The sequence below is a fragment of the Oncorhynchus keta genome, chromosome 23, assembly GCF_023373465.1.
Source record: "Oncorhynchus keta strain PuntledgeMale-10-30-2019 chromosome 23, Oket_V2, whole genome shotgun sequence".
In the NCBI taxonomy this organism is placed as follows: domain Eukaryota; kingdom Metazoa; phylum Chordata; class Actinopteri; order Salmoniformes; family Salmonidae; genus Oncorhynchus; species Oncorhynchus keta.
The window spans coordinates 46,253,036-46,273,058 of record NC_068443.1 but is presented as its reverse complement, the minus strand read 5'-3'; the positions used below and the strand labels follow the sequence as shown (position 1 = coordinate 46,273,058).

Here is a 20,023-nt window from a genome sequence, read left to right as displayed (position 1 = left end):
ATCAATGTGGAAATAGCATCAATTGAAATGACCATTGAACTTTAATGGATATTAATCTCTTTGTTACAGTCACAGCGTCTTACCTCTACACTTTCATTTAATCATTTCCCATGCCTAACATCTCCCCCTCTCTCTCCCTTCTCTACCCCAGGTGGCCTGATGAACACGTGGAAGCGACGTTGGTGCGTGCTGAAGGACGAGACCTTCCTGTGGTTCCGCGCTAAGCAGGAGGCCCTGAAGCAGGGCTGGCTCCACAAGAAGGGTGGCGGCTCCTCAACGCTGTCACGCCGCAACTGGAAGCGCCGCTGGTTCGTCCTGCGCCAGAGCAAACTCATGTACTTCGAGAAAGATGGCGAGGACAAGATGAAGGGCATGCTTGACATGCATGCAGCCAAGTAAGGAATGCACTATATAAGGGCTATGTTAAAATGCATCCTTCCTGCTGCCCTTCCTTGAGGCAATCAGTGTATTTATATTTATTATGGATCCCCATTAGCTGCTGCCAAAGCAGCAGCTACTCTTCCTGGGGTCCAGCAAAATTTAAGGCAGTTTATACAATTTAAAACATTACAGAATTCAGAACATACCTTGTGCCCTCAGGCCCCTGCTCCACCACTACCACATGTCTACAGTACTAAATCCATGTGTCTGTGTGTGTGGGTGGGTGGGTGGGTGTGTAAATGCATGTGTCTGTGCCAATGTCTGTGTTACTTCACAGTCCCCGCTGTTCCATAAGGTGTTTTTTTATCTGTTTTTTAAATCTAATTGTACTGCTTGCATCAGTTACTTGATGTGGAATACAGTTCAATGTAGCCATTGCTCTATGTAGTACTGTACGCCTCCCATAGTCTGTTCTGGACTTGGGCACTGTGAAGAGACATCTTGTGTCATGTCTAATGGGCACCTGACCACACGACTGAACAGTAGTCAAGGTGCGACAAAACTAGGCCTGTAGGACCTGCCTTGTTGATAGTGTTAAGGCAGAGCATCACTTTATTATAGACAGACTTCTCCCCATCTTAGCTACTGTTGCATCAATATGCTTTGACCATGACAGTTTAAATCTACGGTTACTCCAAGAAGTTTAGTCATCTCAACTTGCTAAATTTCCACATTATTTATTAAAAGATTTAGTTGAGGTTTAGGGTTTAGTGAGTGTTTTGTTCCAAATACAAAGCTTTTAGGTTTATAAATATTTAGGGCTAACTTATTCCTTGCCACCCACTCTGAAACTAACTGCAGCTCTTTGTTGAGTGTTGCAGTCATTTCAGTTGCTGTAGTAGCTGATGTGTATAGTGTTGAGCCATCCGCATACATAGACACTCTAGCTTTACTCAAAGTCAGTGGCATGTCATTAGTAAAGATGAAAAAAGCAAGGGGCCCAAACAGCTACCCTGGGGATTTCCTGCTTCTACCTGGATTATGTTTCAGAGGCTTCCATTAAAGAACACCCTCTGTGTTCTGTTAGACAAGTAATTCTTTATCCACAACATAGCAGGGGGTGTAAAGCCATTACACGTTTTTCCAGCAGCAGACTATGATTGATAATGTCAAAAGCTGCACTGAAGTCTGACAAGAGAGCCCCCACAATAATTTGATCATCAATTTCTCTCAGCCAATCATCAGTCAAGTGCTGTGCTTGTTGAGTGTCCATCCCTATAAGCATGCTGAAATTCTGTTGTCAATGTGTTTACTGTGAAATAGAATTGTATCTGGTCAAACACCAATTTTTCCAGTGATCTTACTTGACATGTTTATTGACACAGTGAAAACCTTGCTCCTATCAAATCATGTTAGATCAGTGATTTCCTCAAAGATCGGAGGAGGGAAGGATGCATTTTAGAGTATTTAAATATAAGAAAGTATTATACAAAGCTGTCTTTCTTAATGCCTTTCTGTTTGGGGTTTCGTCTCTAGGTTTTATATCTGAAGAGAGGGAACTGATCTAGATTGATGTACTTCTATCTTGCAGAGAGATTGTGGACAACACAGGCAAGGAGAACGGAATCGACATCATCATGCCAGAACGCACCTACCACCTTATTGCTGAGACCGCTGAGGATGCAAGGCAAGTTTAGTGTGTGTGTGTGTGTACATGTGCATGGTCATCTACGAGGATCAGTTATTGACCAAGTAGAGACCAAGCTATTCAACTGCCCATATCAAAACAAATGAAATCAAGCTTTATTTACACAACACATTTCAGACATGGAATGCAACGCAATGTTCTTCACAAGAAAAAATTATAATAAAAAATTCTAACAAAAGCTGAAATATTTACAAAAACTGAATGACTAAAAACCACCCTAAGGAAGAGCAAAGCTAAAAAGTTTTGTTTCAAGGTCTCTTAAATATGTCCACAGTTTCAGCCCCCCTCAGTTTCTCTAGCTGGCTATTCCAGAGGTTTGGGGCATAATAACTAAAGGCTGCCTTTTCATGCCTATTGGTTCTAGGGTTTGGGATAGTTAAAAGTCCAGAGGACCTGAGGGACCTACTGGGTACATCACTTTTTAAGAGTGTCTGACATGTTTTGGGGTGCACAAAATCGTGGAGTGATTTAAAAACCAAAAGAAGAATCTTAAAACCAATTCTAAAACTCACAGGCAGCCAGTGCAGAGACCTTAAAACCAGTGTAATGTGTGCTCTTCCTCTGATCTTGGTCCCGTGCTGCAGCATGCTGTATATTTTACAGTTTACCAATGGCTTTCTTGGGTAGACAAGACAGGGGGGCATTACAACAGTCACGCCTGCTTGTAATAAAAGCATGGATAAGTCTCTCTGTATCACCCTGAGAGAGAAACAGCCGCACCATGGCAATGTTCCTCAGGTGATAAAAAGCTATTTTGGTCACGTTCCTAATGTATGAATGTAAATTTAGTTCAGAATCTAAAATAACACCCATGAATAAAATGTGCAGCCAGATTCTCTCTCTGTGCTTTGGCTCCAACAATAATTACTTCGGTCTTGTCTTGATTCAGCTGAAGGAATTTGTGAGCCGTCCCAAGTATTTAAATCACTAATACAGTCTAATAATTTATCCATAGAGCTAAAATCCTCTTGTGGCGCGCTTTCCATTCAGGGGTGCTGCACTGCAGCTTTACCCGTGCTCGTCATAGCTGTATGTGTGATGTGTGCTGCCTGGAGGGGTGAGAACGGAGCAGAAGACACATTTCTGTTGTTCTCTGTAACTAATGTTGTGTTCTTGTTGTATTGTTCCTGTGTGTAGTTTCTGTGGTTCCTATTGGCTGACACTCTTCTCTGTGTTTTCAGTCAGTGGTTCAGTGTGCTCAGCCAGGTGCACACCTCCACAGAGCAAGAGATCAGGGAGATGCACGACGAACAAGCCAACCCCCAGAATGCAGTGGTGAGTACTACAGGAAGAAGAGGAGGATGCTGGGAAATAGAGTTCAATACGGGAGCTTTGGTTATACAGTATGTAAAGGGAAAGCTGGGTATACAGAATGCTGGAAAACATTGTGTTTTTTGGGGGATGGCGTCTGATTCAGAACAGGTATTTATTAGGATGTCCAATTAGCTGTTGCTGAGGCAGTCGCCACTCTTCCTTGGGGGAGTGTGTGTGTCTGTGTGTGTGTGGATGTGGGGAAATAATGAGAACCTAGGGAGTTGGAAGAAGGTCAAACTCCAGTCACACTGAACCATATCTTTTGTGTAAAGTGACTGGTAGTTGAAGGACATCTATTCTCTCTCTTATAAAGGCTCTCTCTCTCCTCAGGGAACCCTCGATGTTGGCTTGATCGATTCAGTCTGTGCGTCAGACAACCCTGAACGGTAAAGATTCAAGTTACACCGACAGTAGGGTCCAAAATGATGGACACCCTTGATAAAGATGAAGAAAAATGACTGTATAAATGGTTCAAATACTGAGCTACATTGTATTAAAAAAGGGAAATTATATTATTTTATACTGAAACAATTGAGATTTGTTGAACAAGTAGTACTTTTTTCTCTCAAAAAGATAGGGGTCAAAATGATTGACAGTTTTCAATACCTTTCAATACCTCACCTTGTGAGGATAAAAAACATAATCTTCAAACTGTAACCAGTGCCTGCAACCTTGTCCAGGTCATCATTCAACCTACCATGGAAGTTACAAACAGCACAGGAATGAAATCATCAACATGTACTGATTACATCTTTACTAATGCTGCAGAACTCTGCTTTAAAGCAGTATCCAAATCCATAGGACATAGTGATCACAATATAGTAGCCATATGTAGGAAAACCAGAGTTCCAAAGGCTGGGCCTAATATAGTGTAGAAGCTGCATAATTAGAGGTCGACCGATTATGATTTTTCAACACCGATACCTATTATTGAAGCTGATACCGAATCTGTGTGAAATGAACACAGGAGAAGTGACACAAATTCACCTGGTTAATATTGCCTGCGAACCTGGATTTCTTTTAGCTAAATATGCAGGTTTAAAAATATATACTTCTGTGTATTGATTTTAAGAAAGGCATTATATGCAATGCAGTACACGCTAGATAAACTAGTAATATCATCAACCACGTGTAGTTAACTAATGATTATGAATGATTGATTGATTGTTTTTTATAAGATAAGTTTAATGCTAGCTAGCAACTTACCTTGGCTTACTGCAGTCGTGTAACAGGCATTCTCCTCGTGGAGTGCAATGTAATCAGGTGGTTAGAGCGTTGGACTAGTTAACTGCAAGATTGAATCCCCCGAGCTGACAAGGTGAAAATCTGTCATTCTGCTCCTGAACAGGCAGTTAAACCACCGTTCCCAGGCCATCATTGAGAATAAGAATGTGTTCTTAACTGACTTGCCTGGTTAAATAAAGGTGTAAAAAAATATATAATAATAATAATAATAATAATAATAATAATAATAATAATAATAATAATAAATAAAGATTAAATTAAGGTGTAAAAAAAATAAAAATTGTCCAAATCGGTGTCCAAAAATACTGATTTCCAATTGTTATGAAAACTTAAAATCGGCCCTAATTAATCGGCCATTCCGATTTAATCGGTCGACCTCTACTACACGTACACATGGATTTTGTAATGTAGGTACTTCTGTGATAGTAGAGTAGTGGCCTGAGGGAACACAAAGTGTTGTGAAATGTAATGTAAAGTAATATTTTTTATTGTCTGGGGGATCCTTAATAAATACAAATACAAAGATACATTCCAATAAACATAGTTGAACTAAATCTACAACTTCACTCCTCTCCCTTCCCAGGACCAACTCCTTTGTGATGATCACAGCTAACAGGGTGTTACACTGCACTGCCGACACTCCTGAAGAGATGCATCACTGGATAACATTGCTGCAACGTTCCAAAGGAGACACGCGTGTGGAGGGACAGGAGTTCATCATCAGAGGTCAGACATTGTTACGTTACATTAGCGCCAGAGGTCCGACATTATATTATTATATTATGTTACAGCATTATCTGACCAGATCGTTATATTATATTATGCTACATACACCTTTAGGGATACATTTCGGTTGATATTTGATTTTGATTGAGTTGTAAAATGGTTCAAATATCTGCCTCGTTAGGCTGGCTCCACAAGGAGATGAAGAACAGCAGCAGAGCCTCTCTGAAGCTGAAGAAGCGCTGGTTCCTGCTTACCCACAACTCTCTGGACTACTATAAAAGCTCGGAGCGCAACACCCTCAAGCTGGGCACCCTGGTGCTCAATAGCCTGTGCTCAGTGGTGCAGCCTGACGAGAAGGTCTTCAAGGAGACAGGTTAGAACTGGATTAGCTACATATAACTTTTTCACACTACTGAGCCGAGCCTAGCTGTATTTTACCGCGCTAGCCTGGTTTTGCACGCACCTGATAACATTTTCACACTACGAGCTGAGCCGAGCTGTGTTGTACTTTGCTGGCTTGGTTACACATCCAGGTGATAGCCTTTTCACACTACTGAGCTGAGCCGAGTCAAGCCGAACTCTACAGTGCTGGCTTAGTTATGCATTTCATCATAGTTGTGCGAACCTTGCTAGAAAGGACTATGTGAAAAGAGAATATCCGAGCCAGGACAGTAGGATTCGTGTAAGAATGAGGGAAAGGGGTAAGGGATGGCTGGGAGGGAGGGTAACACAAAGGGGGAGTCTGTAGGAACACAAGGTGAGAGGAGGGTAACCTTTGACCAATTTGTTTTACACAGGTTTGTCTTCTTGGTCTTGATATTTTAAGCTTCGATGTTTGTAAAGGAAGAGGGTACGGATCTAAGGACGAAAGTTGGATGGATGTTTTCTGGGAAATAAACCATATAAAGAATACATATCTAATTCAGTACATTACATTACATTACATTTAAGTCATTTAGCAGACAGTACAACAATATAAGGATAAGTAGATGCTCAAGAACAAAGGCCTGTATAAGAGGATAAGGCTAATGGCTAGCAAACTAGACAATGGTAGGTAAAACGCTGGTTTCCTGTTCTATCTGATAATGAATTGCACACACCTGGTGTCCCATGTCTAGATCAGTCCCTGATTATAGGGGAACAATGAGAAATGCAGTGGAACTGGCTTCGAGGTGCAGAGTTCGGTTTGAGGGATCTAAACCACATCAGATACATATGTAAAAGGGAAAGAGGACAAACTTAATCAATAGCGCAGCATAGCAGAAACAGGAAATACACTTCAGGTATGTAAGGAAGGAATATAACCAGAACACTTCTCCAAACACTTCACTCAGTCCATGAGGTAGCCACACTGATTAGGATGCAGATGTGCTGAGGGAGGATGTCCCGTCCCTGCAGGGCCTTTTTCTTCTGGGTTGTGTTTGTTTAATTTTGATTGTTTTATTTGATCTTGTATTACAAATGCTTGGAGAGTCTGGAAGTGAGTGGAGAATTATCCAAAATGAGAGTGAAAGAGTGAAAACACGATGATGTGTCGTAATATGTAGTCATGGAAATGCTGCTATTATCTCATACTAACAAGATCACTGTAGAAAAGGCCTTTATATTTAATTTCCCTATGCACCCCTAGTTTGTCCCTTTAGTTAGAATAACCGACAGCCCATTAGTCGAATCACCCCTAACTTTCCATCCAATTAGAGACGTTCTCTTTAACCTGCTCGTCTCCAGTCGGTGAGTTGCTGTGAAGACAGAGAGCGGACAGTTTGTGAGAAAACAAGTTGCAGCATGTTTGGCGTGCATCTAAAAGCAGTGTAGTGGTGCCTGGAGAAGTGGGTATACTCCAGAATGTCCCACACGGTGGAGGAAAGCTTCCCAGTGTGAAAAATTCTACGAGAAACAGTGACACACTGTGAATGACCTAAAATGATGAATCCCATATTGGTCTTTCACAGTCAGGCCAACCCAAGCTGTACTGTGCAAGTAGGATAATAGTATGCCTACTATTTAAACAGATACATTAGGCTGTCAAACTGAGTCAGAAATTCACAGGTTTCAGATGTTTCCCCTTTTCAGATTTTGGCTGTTGAAGCCACACTTTTTTAATTCATTCATCCTGTTACCGGGATTCTTTTCGTTAACATCCTCTGAATTGCAGAGCGCCAAATTCAAATTAAATTACTAAAAATATTTCATTTTCATGAAATCACAAGTGCAATATAGCAAAACACACCTTAGCTTGTTGTTAATCTACTGTGTCAGATTTCAAAAAGCTTTTCGGCGAAAGCATACCAAGCGTTTATGTAAGGACACCTCTCTCAGTAGGCAAAACATTACAAACAGCTAGGAGCCAAGTAGATTGGTCACGAAAGTCAGAAAAGCAATAAAATGAATCGCTTACCTTTGATGATCTTCAGATGTTTGCACTCACGAGACTCCCAGTTACACAATAAATGTTCCTTCTGTTCCATAAAGATTATTTTCATATGCAAAATACCTCCATTTGGTTGGAGCGTTATGTTCAGAAATCCACAGACTCAAGCGGTCAAGACCAGGCAAACGAAAATTCTAAATAGTATCTGGAAAGTTCGTAGAAACATGTCAAACCCTCAGGTTGTTTTTACAATATATAATCGATAATATTTCAACCAGGACTGTAGCTTCTTCAATAGGAGAGAGGGAGAAAATGTCTGCTCCAAACTGTTGCGCATGCAAAACGCTGCTGGCACCCAGCCATCCATGTGATCTTTCTCGCTAATTTTTCTAAATAAAAGCCTGAAACTGTCTAAAGACTGTTCACACCATGGGGAAGCCATAGGAGAAGGAATCTGGTTGATATCCATTTAAATGGAGTGAAGGCAGGCTATGGAACAGAGAGCTTTTCAGGAAAAACAGCACTTCCAGCACTTTTGTTAGGTGGCTAGTAGTAATTGCAGAGAAACAAAAACATTTTTTATAGATTTTTTTTTATAATCCTATTTGTTTTAACAGGACCATTCTGATGGGGCCCCTATGGGCATGATGCCTCTGTCATCTTGCTAGGTGCACACTTGAACTAAAGTGTAACTACACCCAAAAATCTTCAGACCTAGTTTCAGACCTAAAAAGTGGTCTCCTGATGTTGTTTTAGCATTGTTGTGGACTTCCAATTTTGCTGTGCGATTGAGAGCGAAAACCTGAAAAACCTGAGAAAGAAAATTGTAAAATTGAAATCTAGAAAAACAAAACTGAGAAAACTGAATTTGGGGAAAAACTATACGAATAATTGTTTTTATAACGAAAACAGATTTATGTAACAACGTACAATCAGAAGGAGATTATACTTAAGACTGATATAAGAAGTCTTATATTCATTTTTCAAGATACCCTTACTTCATTTTTCTGTTTTAATAAAAATCATAATTTTTCTGTTTTAATAAAATACAAAGACAATTTTAAAATCGAAGACGGGTTTAATGTTAATTACTCCTACCCCCTACTTTTTCGAACATTCTGTTAAAAATCGTGCAACATTTCAGCGCCCTGCTGCTCATGCCAGGAATATAGTATATGCATATGATTAGTATGTGTGGATAGAAAACACTCAGAGGTTTATAAAACTGGTTAAATCACGGCTGTGACTATAACAGAACGTGCGTTTCATCGAAAAGTGCAGGAAAATCTGATCACTGAAAATGGAAAAATATATCCATCCGCCACTTCAACCCATTGTTATGGGCGAACGACAATAAATGGGGCTGAGGTTGCAATACCTACAGCTTCCACACGATGTCAACAGTCTTGTCATTTGCCAATTCTTTGTTTCTTGGTCAAACAAACAAGAGACAGGCTTTTTCTCCAGGTCTCCGACCGGATATTTTGGTTGAGAAATACCCGGACATTATTTCCAGACGGACCCCTATAGAATACACTTCATCTCGTGATTAATTTGATCGCTTATTAACGTTTACTAATACCTAAAGTTGCATTACAAAAGTATTTCGAAGTGTTTTGTGAAAGTTTATCGTCGACTTTTTTAATTTTAAAAAATGACGTTACATTATAAGACGCTATTTTTTTTTCCGATTTTATCACAGTCTTCATAGATCGATATCTAGGCTATATATGGACCGATTTAATCGAAAAAAAGACCCAATAGTGATTATGGGACATCTAGGAGTGCCAACAAAGAAGATGGTCAAAGGTAATGAATGTTTTATATTTTATTTGTGCGGTTTGTGTAGCGCCGACTATGCTAATTATTTTGTTTACGTCCCCTGCGGGTCTTTTGGGGTGTTACATGCTATCAGATAATAGCTTCTCATGCTTTCGCCGAAAAGCATTTTAAAAATCTGACTTGTTGCCTGGATTCACAACGAGTGTAGCTTTAATTCAATACCCTGCATGTGTATTTTAATGAACGTTTGAGTTTTAACTAGTACTATTAGCATTTAGCGTAGCGCATTTGCATTTCCAGATCTCTAGATGGGACGCCTGCGTGCCAGGTAGGAGCAAGAGGTTAAAAATGATTAATGTTGATCTTACTTAGAAAATAGTCCTGATCATATAGGCCTGGATCTAGATGATATCCAAAACAACTGACACTGAATTCATACATTTTCAGTAAATGTAATTGTAATTTTAAATCCTCCACTCTTTTCGTTTCCCAGGTTACTGGAACGTCACAGTTTACGGCCGGAAGCACTCGTACCGTCTCTACACCAAGCTCCTGAACGAGTCCACGCGCTGGGCCAGCGCCATGCAGAACGTCATCGACACCAAGGCCCCCATCAACACCCCCACCCAGAAGCTCATCCAGGACATCAAGGTTTTTCAATCATTTTAAAATAAAAATGAATGAAAAAACTAAGTCACTCTGGAAACATCCCTGACAGCCATGATTATGTGTATTTCTATAATAGAAATAATTAGATTGAAGCTTCCTTTACTCCTCTCCGATGAGATAGTCATGTCATTCTGTATCCACAGGAGAACTGTCTGAACTCCGAGGTGGTGGAGCAAATCTATAAGAGGAACCCCATCCTGCGCTACAGCCACCACCCGCTCCACTCACCACTGCTGCCCCTGCCCTACGGAGACATCCACATCAGCTGTAAGATCGCACACTATGCTCCTTTCATTATGCACCCGCTCCCTCCCTCACCAACATCACCAACTGATAGCAACCTCTTTCTTTCCCTCTACATGCATCTCTCTCTCTTTCTCTCTCTGACACACACACACTTTTTATTTCTCTCGCTCTCGCTCTCACTTTTCACCAACTGACAGTAACCTCTTCCTTCTCCCCAAAACAGCATTGAAAAACTAGGGCCACACGCAAACACACACACTCTATCTCACACACACACACACACACACACACACACACACACACACACACACACACACACACACACACACACACACACACACACACACACACACACACACACACACACACACACACACACTATAAGTGCATTAGACATGTCCTGTTCTGAAAATATTGAGTTATTATCTATAATTGCCCCTTACCTACTACCCCCATTCCCCTCTGCAGCCCTGAGGAACAAGGGCTACACGACACTCCAGGACGAGGCGCTCAAGATGTTCAACTCGCTGCAGCACCTGGAGGGTGTTACTGACCCCGTGACCATCATCCAGGGTGTGCTGCAGACGGGCCAGGAGCTGAGGCCCCTGAGGGATGAGCTCTACTGCCAGCTGGTCAAACAGACCACTCGCCCCCCACAGCCCTGCAGCCCTGGGAACCTGTGCAGCTGGAGGATCCTGGCATGCATGTGCTGCACGTTCATGCCATCGCGCGGAATCCTCAAGTACCTCAAGTTCCACTTCAAGAGGTGAGAGGGCCCAGTGTTGTAGCAAATATGACATTTGGTCAGTCTTGATTTCTGTTGAACGACACATCAGAAGGATCAGAGTGTTGTGGGCCACACATTCTGGTTATTTTTGATAGCTGCATAAACACTTTGCATAAAACCATCTGCTAAATGAGCAGGAGCACTTTATATGATGGGGGTAACACCTTATTGGAACAAGTCATGACACCTTTATGAGTGTTGCAATATTATCATATCACCTTTATGAGTGTTGCAATATTATCATAACACCTTTATGAGTGTTGCAATATTATCATATCACCTTTATGAGTGTTGCAATATTATCATAACACCTTTATGAGTGTTGCAATATTATCATAACACCTTTATGAGTGTTGCAATATTATCATAACACCTTTATGAGTGTTGCAATATTATTCATAACAATCGTCATAACACATTTATTTATCATCATTCATAAAACATGTTTAAATTAAAGTCCCTTCGAATAGCTCTTTAGTCATCAGTACAATGGAAATTCATGTTTTTACTGTCACAGTACCCAACCTCCTGACACACTATTTACGCACCAGTCTGGGAGCACCGCCTAAGCCTCTGAGTATTACCCAGGTAGCAGTTTAGGGGTTGCTCAGGGCCACAATGGCAGTAAGGCTGAGGTGTCAAACTCAATTTCCGGAGGGCGATGTTATATATTTAGTTTTTAATTTATTTTATTGAACCTTTATGTAACTAAATAAATTCCTCGAGGGCCATGTATCTGCTGGTTATCTCCTTTAAATACTTTTCCAATTAAGACCTAAACAATCAGGTAAGTAGAGTTCCTAACTAATCAGTGACCTTAATTGATCAATCAAGTACAAGGTAGGAGAGAGAACTTGCAAGACACTCAGCCCTCCAGGAATTGAGTTTGGCATCTCTGCCTTGGGGTTGGAATCAGACCTCGGTGTAAATTGTGTATTTCAAATACTATAGTGCTTCTCAAACCTCTCCTCGGGGGCCCCCAGACATTTCACAGTTTTGTTGTAACCTCAAACTAGCACACCTGATTCAATTAGGTAAGGGCTTGATGATTAGTTGACCAATTGAATCAGGTTTGCTTGCTCTAGAATAGTTCAAATACGGCTGGGGGTTCCTGAGGAGAGGTTTGAGAAAGGCTGCTCTAACTAGCTGTGCTTGATTGTTGAGCTTGCCTGGCACAATGGAACCATTGGAATAGTCCAAAAAGTACTATTTGATCCCAGGTCTGGATGGCACCAGAGCAATTGATGTCATTGTAACATGTTGAGACCTGAAGTTAATGCCTTGGCTTTAGCTCAGCAGAGGCTAAGACGGTCTTGTGGTGTGCAGGACTAACCCAGTAACACCAACAACCATCAGGCTCACTCCCACTAGATTTCTACTGGAATTACTGAAAAGAAAAACAGATATTTTCAAGGTTCCTTATGAATGATGTTGAATAAATGTGTTATGAAGGATGTTATGAATGATAACGCAGCATTCATGAAGGTGTTATGAGGGCATTATGTATACCGTCTTCATGTAAAGTGTTACCAAATGACCACGTCACATTCATAGATGTGAAATATGGTGGGAGCTGGCAGGTCAGGTAGAATTCACATCTGGTATAGCACATCCTGAAATGGCTATTTCCAGGTCATGAAAGTAATGCTTCATTAGTATCGCAGAGCCTTAAAACTCAACAAAAGCACCAGCATAACAGGGCACCCCCTCTGTTTCTCCTCCAGGGCTCGGGAGCTCTTCCCGGGCATGGAGATAGAACGCTACGCCTCATTCGGCCTGGATTCCCTGAGGAAGACGCGTGGCCGGGAGTACGTACCCTCCCAGGAGGAGATCCGGGCCGTGGTGGCGCGCCAGGATATGACCACCACAGTGCACTGCCATGGCGGAGGCTCCTGCAAAATCACCATCAACTCTCACACCACCGCCGGAGAGGTGAGAGCCGGGGAGGGAAACAAGTTGGGAGTTTAGGGTTGTGGTGATCCAATGGTAATGGGTAACGGACTGCAATAACCTTAACCAAAATAAAACATACCTGTCTACAGTTACCGGAGGTAAGTTAGCTGAAGATAACCACCGTAAAATGTTGATAACTGTGTGTGTGTGTCCCAGGTGGTAGAGAAGCTAATACGGGGCTTGGCCATGGAGGACAGCAGGAACATGTTCGCCCTGTTTGAGCACAATGACACCACTGACAAAGCCATTGAGAGCCGCACAGTGGTGGCTGACGTCCTTGCCAAGTTTGAAAAGTACGTTTGTGTGATAAAGTGTGTGTGTGTGTGTGTCAGTGACGTGCGGTGGCTGAGTAGGTACAGGGTATTAATCAAAGCCAGATTTACTCAACAGATAGCTCCAACAATAAATCTACATTGAAATAAAAGGCAGACATCAAAAATACTACATACTTTATCACGGTAAATAAAGCAAACTCGACCAAGCACTGGGCGAAAATGAGAAAATGAAGCTTCAAAGGAAAATGTTTTATAACGGTAGCTGAGGATTCAGCACTGGTGAATGGATAGCGCTGGGGCAGGTTAACTCTATGGTGCAAAGTGGACAGCATCTTTGTCTAGCCAGCTATAATTCTTTCTGTGGACAAGCCAGGAGACGGGTTGTGGGCACAGGTCATTTCACACACACACCGATTACATTTTGCAAGTTTGAATACACCAATAAAGCGTTATTCTCATGTTCATTCAACAGTAGCCTAACCTGCTCATTGCTAGAGAAAATGCATTTAGTCCTAGTTTGTCAGGTTGTTTTTGCTCACTAGCTAACTTTTTTACTCAGTTGAAGGGATGCACGCCAAATGATGTTGACACGCCCAAATAATGTTTAAGCTTTAAAGACGATAAGAATGCACAAAATATGAACTCTGCTCAATGCAACAAAGGAAGCTGGTATAAACAGCAAGGCCTATGCATTGAGTGGAGTAAGGAATGGCTGTGCATGTCAACGATTTGACTAGATGGGAAGGTACAACGAGAGATTTGGATGTAGTTTCAGCAAATGTTGGTATTTTGGGCATAAAAGCTTTTCTTTTAACACCTATTTTATTAGCCTACCCTGGTGTGTGTGTGTGTGTGTGTGTGTGTGTGTGTGTGTGTGTGTGTGTGTGTGTGTGTGTGTGTGTGTGTGTGTGTGTGTGTGTGTGTGTGTGTGTGTGTGTGTGTGTGTGTGTGTGTGTGTGTGTGTGGACAGTACTAGTAACACTCACTCATCTTTTCCAGGCTCTCTGCAAGTCAAGATGAGACCAAGACAGGCTGGAAGTTCTATTTTAAGCTTTACTGCTTCTTAGACACAGATAATGTACCCAGGGACTGTGTTGAGTTTGCCTTCATGTTTGAGCAGGTATGAACCAGCAAAAAAATATCCATCCACACTGTTTCTGTCGGTCGGTCTTCAGACTTTAAATTATCAAGATCCGTAATTGTTGTTGGCTGTGTATCTGCCAGTCTAAACGTTAATCCGATGATAACAGCTTGTCAAAGACAATCTCTTTCCTCTTTCCTCCTCTCTCTTTCTCTTGTCCTCCTCCAGGCCCACGAGGCGGTGATCAGAGGCCATTACCCAGCCCCGGAGGAGACCCTCCAGTTCCTGGCTGCCCTAAGACTACAATACCTCCTCGGAGACTACAACCCCCAAGCTACCGTGCCCGAAATGTCTCAGGTGTTCCCAATGACTCGGTTGCGTGCCCGCATCCAACATTCCGCCAAGACTTTCTCCCCGGCCACTGGTTTGGGCATGGGGTCAGTGGTGGACCGTTCCGATGGAACCTTGGAGAAGAAGCGCTCCAGCTTCTTGGAGGGAACGCTAAGGCGTAGTTTCAGGAGCGGCTCAATGAGCCGCCAGAAGTTGGAGGAGGAGAACACGCTCGAGGCCTGGATGAGGGAGGAGATAGCGGCAGCGCGAGCCAGCCTGGTGGACAAGTGGAAGAAGCTGCAGGGGATGAACCAGGAGCTGGCCATGGTGAAGTACATGGCACTGGTCAAAGAGTGGCCCGGCTACGGATCCACGCTCTTCGAAGTGGAGGTGAGTGGGCCTTACCAAACAGTGGTTTACATTTCAATTTTAGACATTTAGCACAGGGTTTCTTACACCGTTTCGTCTGGGATCCTCGGTCATTTCGCATTTTTTGTTCTACTCTACCACTATCACACCTCGGTTGTGTTCATTAGGGCACACAATGGAAAATGTAAAAAAAAAAAAAAAAAATTGATTTGTGTTTCCCTGTTGATTCAGTCTGTTTTCTTACGTTTAGTGCCTTGTGAACACAATCCTGATTCAAGGGCTTGATGAGGATGCATCGTGTTGGACCGAAAACAAAAAAAATAACGCCCAGATCCAAAACGGAAAACTCTATACGTGAATCTATCACCATAATTTACCCATGTCTCCTTCTTGTCTCCTTTCCTAGTCCTGTGACGGGGCCTTTCCAGTGGAGCTGTGGCTGGGGGTGAGCAGGGAGGCCATCTCGGTGTATAAGCGTGGCGAACCCTGGCCCCTGGAGGTCTTCCCCTATGAGCTCATCCTTTCGTTTGGGGCCCCACTGCCAAATGCCTACAAAATAGCCGTGGAGGGCCGCGAACTGCTCTTCGAGACCAGTCTGGTATGTTAAGCCACCCATGATCCCATTTGTGCATTATATAGGCTGTTATAAGGAGCCATGGTGGTAATGGAATGTTTTTTAATGCAATGCAATAATGGTACACGGTATTATAATTATAATATATACGTCCATAGAAAGTGTTGCAAACCATTTTCTGTTATACAGCGACTGTGTCAACTGTAAGGTCCTAACTGCGCCTCCTTCACTCTTTCCCCAGGTTATGGACATTGCCAAGCTGATGAAAGCATACATTAGCATGATCGTTAAAAAGCGCTACAGCAACTCTGCATCCATCAGCAGCTACGGTAGCCAGTGTAGCACCTGGTGAGGTGTCGTCCAAGACCTTTCACCTTTCATCACTTAGCAGAGGGCTGGGGGAGGTTGAGTCCTGCGACAGCCTTGTCAGGACACCTTTCCCTCAGTGTTTTGGAGAAACGTGATTTTGAACACTCTGGGCCAGACTGACTTTCTCATGGCTCTTATTGCTAACCAGCTAGCTTTGTCTTTCTTATGCTAACGTGCTACCATTACAAGGGCTTTTGTTACAGGGTGAGACTAGTGTTACTGGGGTGGTTCCTATAAGTGTGCCGAGTTGGGGCATGGCCAGTCAGAATCTATAAGGGTTCAAGCTAGAAGTCGTCCCTAACCACAGATCTAGGATCAGATTACCCAACCCCCAAAAAAAAAATCTGACCCTGGACCAGCGGTGAGGAGAAACTTCTACCAACTCACGAGTGCCATGTTTGGTTCTTCTAATGGATGAACCCTCAATTGGACGCCCACTTCTAAGCTTTGGAAATTTCGGGCCGATTGTTAAGGAACCATCTCTTTTATTATGAAGAAATGGAAATATGCAACTCAAATTATTTTCAAGTGGCATTTTTAATAAATATATTGATTGTTGAAAGGGGAACATTGCCAGTGATTAAAGGGTTAAAAGTGCTTGAAATAAACCCTTAAAATAGCAGACTGCTTAGCGGCACCCCATCCTTACACACGGTAAATCATTGGAAATTAATTATTTGATTTAATGAAAATTTCCCCCTCGTACAAATAAAACATTTGTTCAGCTTTCTGGGTATACCAATTTTCTCAACTCAAGTTGTGTCATCTAATATGTCCAAGCAGGAATGCATGATAAATCGATTTCGATGTGAAATAGACATACCTAAACCAGTGAGTGATTGGCATTCATTTTGGATTGACAATTAGGCTATTGTTGCTAGAATATTACTGTCAAAATAGGGCTTCAGAATTGCAGATTTATTTTGTTCATCATCATCATCTAGACTACTCGGAGCACACAGGGAGAAACGGGGCAAGGCAAACACTTTCATTGCAGGAATCAATATTGTATTGTTGGACCAAACCAAATCAAATCAGAGTTTTAGCTGCCCCCAAAAAAATATCAAGTTTTTGAGTGAAGTGACGTGCTAAAATGTGTAGTTTGCATGTGGATGCGGCCACTTCAAAGTGTAGAAGTGGAATTTCCACCTCTCCAGTGTGTCTACAAAGGACTGTTTCAGGCCTAGTGCTCATTTGACTCATTATATGCCTCGCTTTATTTCACAGCATTATTTGAAAGGATTTTAGGCCTAGTGCTTTATTTGACTCGTGCTTTTTTAACTCATTTATATACCTCACTTTTAAGAGTTGGGGGGGACAACAGGGCAGCGGGTCATGAGATACTGCTGAAGATTTTATCCACTGCCTGCTATAGACTATAAGCGTAGCAGTGCAGTTTATACTGTACTGCATGTTGCAAATGTAATATTACTGTTGTGAGGCCTAATTGCCATGGTAATTAGGAATGGCCCGTCAATTATTATGGCCCACAAATGTACATCTTAACTTACATCAAATGCTTTATGACAGCATAATCTCCCATAGCGGTGCCAATCCAAACCCCGCAAAAAATTTAAAATATTAAAAAGAGAAAGGGCTCAATTTGATCAGATCCGCTTTAGCCGACATTTGCATATCGCTTGTTTTGGCAGAGCTAGAACCACATCAAATCCACAAGCAGCTCTGTGCGGTAGGCTATTGTGGAAATTGCCATTGGATGGACCGAGTCGCATTAGTAATAATCCTATGCAGCCTCTACACCTCGATTAGGCTGACACAAATCCTTATTGTTGCTTGACTGCTCTTAATGTAGTTACACCTCAGACACCGCCAAAACACCAGCTATGTAGGTGTCAGCTGTCGCCTGTTCACACTTGATCTGATTGAATCCTAGCCTGAGAGCTCCTTTGAATCAGATCCGCTTTAGCCGACCGCCGTTGTTTTTGTCGGAGGTGGCACCGCATTAGAGCTGTCAAAAAAAAATAATTGGATCCCAGCGTTTACTCCTGAAGCGTACATCGCCATATGCTGCAGAGTCGCATGAACAGAAATCCCATATGCATCTGTGTTTACAAGTTCAAACACTGGAATGTGAGATGTAATCTACACCTCAAATAGGATGGTAAAAATCTTCATTCGTTTAATGATTTTTCAATTTGAGGGTAATCATTTCTATATAACCTACACCTTCTCGTTCGGGAACTGCTAACATGAGTGGGGCGGGTGTGGCTTCGTGACAATGATCGCAAGAGCAGCTGCTTACCGATTTATGGCTCCAATGCAGTTCCACCTCCAACACCTCCAAAACATTACCGGTTAACACTTAATCTGATTGAACATACTGTAGGTCGTAGTTAGTTTAAAGTCCCCGTTTTTATTTAGAAGACTTTGGACTAGTGAGCTTTGCAGCCCAAAGGACACTTACCTGATGGGCTAGTAAGGAAAGGGACCTAACTTTCTAAATAGGGACCCAAGAGTTCTTTACGCCTCCTGCGGACTGGGCGAGAAGTAGATTGTCTGCGTCTGGGCATGATTATTGCTATACCCACTGAGTAGCTGTACCCATGCTTTTATAGGCTTTGCCTTGGGGGTGAAATGACTTCATAATGGCACTGACATGATGCAATAGCAACAGTGCCATTCCAAACACAAAAATCTGGAAACAAGACAAAGATTCAGAAAATTTGCCAAAAAATGCTAGGAGTAGACCCTCCCTTCAGCTTAGAAAGCTTAGTGTATTATAATATAGATAGGGCAGCTTGGTCCAAAATAATCACGTTTACTTTAAACATCTGGACGAAAAACACCCGGCAGTACCTTACTCAAAATATCTCCAGCTTGGAAGGTGCTTCATTATTTCCCTCTACCAGCAAAGTTCTCGTAAAGTTCCTGCAAGGTTGCTTTAACATAAGCGACACCCCACAGCATTTCACTGGAACTCCGCGGGCGGTAGCTCCACCCAAAGATGTGCAGGATTGTTCCTCAGTGCCTTGTTGTATATTATGTACACGTGTTCTTTTTTCAATGGATTTGGTTTCAAACGTCTATACAATTATCTCTAACTTGAACCACAAAGAAATATATGAGATGTAACCATGTTATTTTTCTCCCAAAGTCAATTTCAAAGCTTACAGTTGAAAGTATAACAGCGGTATACAATACTGGTCTTGGTCGGTGTATCTTTTCTTTCTCATTTGTACTAGCTGTGTTATATATTAAAGGATGATTCAAGCAATAAATGAATACCTATTTACTGAGGTGTCTGTGTTTTGAGTTATTTTGTGTGTATTTTAACAGTATGCAGGATTAGAGGAGACAATCTGACACTTGTAAATCAGACAAAGAAATGACACAACATAAATTCATTGTCACGATTCGCTCTCCTCATCTCTGCACTGTGATAGCTGATGTGTAAGCTGTCTGGTGCAAAATGGCTACCATGTCATCACCCAGGTGGTTACGACATACTGCTCGTGGATGTAGTGTTTCCCCCCGTACAACGTTAATGAAAGTGCTTCGAGCATCGAGGAAAATTATATATGAATCCAACCAATATTGTAAGACTAAAAAAATCTGGTAGTTAATAAAGACCAGTAACTACATATGTAAACCACCCAAAGGGTATGTGTTTGCTGATTCTGTACTTAATGAGCAGAATGCAGTGCTTATTCCTAAACACATTCTCAACCTTGAGCAGAATCCCATCTCTAACATACTAGAAACAGTATTTATCAATGACCATTCAACAAAAGGTTTGTAGAAAAACACTTACCACCTTTGACCTGGGAATTAAGTGAGAGAGAGAACCAACTTTAAGAAAAATACATTATTATTTATTTATTA

At 42.0% G+C, this 20,023-nt stretch overlaps 1 protein-coding gene across 2 annotated transcripts in view; it reads left to right on the top strand.

The window, feature by feature from the left end:
- myo10 (myosin X) overlaps positions 1-19,433 on the top strand; it is a 221,272-nt gene extending 201,839 nt beyond the window's left edge. For both annotated transcript variants that reach the window (XM_052477336.1, XM_052477337.1), the window contains 15 exons: positions 152-395; positions 1,973-2,068; positions 3,271-3,364; positions 3,734-3,789; positions 5,232-5,374; positions 5,556-5,747; positions 10,021-10,178; positions 10,340-10,463; positions 10,911-11,208; positions 12,954-13,161; positions 13,339-13,475; positions 14,457-14,577; positions 14,767-15,258; positions 15,644-15,835; positions 16,053-19,433. In XM_052477336.1, coding sequence (XP_052333296.1) covers positions 152-395; positions 1,973-2,068; positions 3,271-3,364; positions 3,734-3,789; positions 5,232-5,374; positions 5,556-5,747; positions 10,021-10,178; positions 10,340-10,463; positions 10,911-11,208; positions 12,954-13,161; positions 13,339-13,475; positions 14,457-14,577; positions 14,767-15,258; positions 15,644-15,835; positions 16,053-16,163 — 2,666 coding nt within the window. In that variant the 3' untranslated portion in view covers positions 16,164-19,433. The remainder of the gene's footprint in view (positions 1-151; positions 396-1,972; positions 2,069-3,270; positions 3,365-3,733; positions 3,790-5,231; positions 5,375-5,555; positions 5,748-10,020; positions 10,179-10,339; positions 10,464-10,910; positions 11,209-12,953; positions 13,162-13,338; positions 13,476-14,456; positions 14,578-14,766; positions 15,259-15,643; positions 15,836-16,052) is intronic.
- Positions 19,434-20,023: the final 590 nt, after the last annotated feature.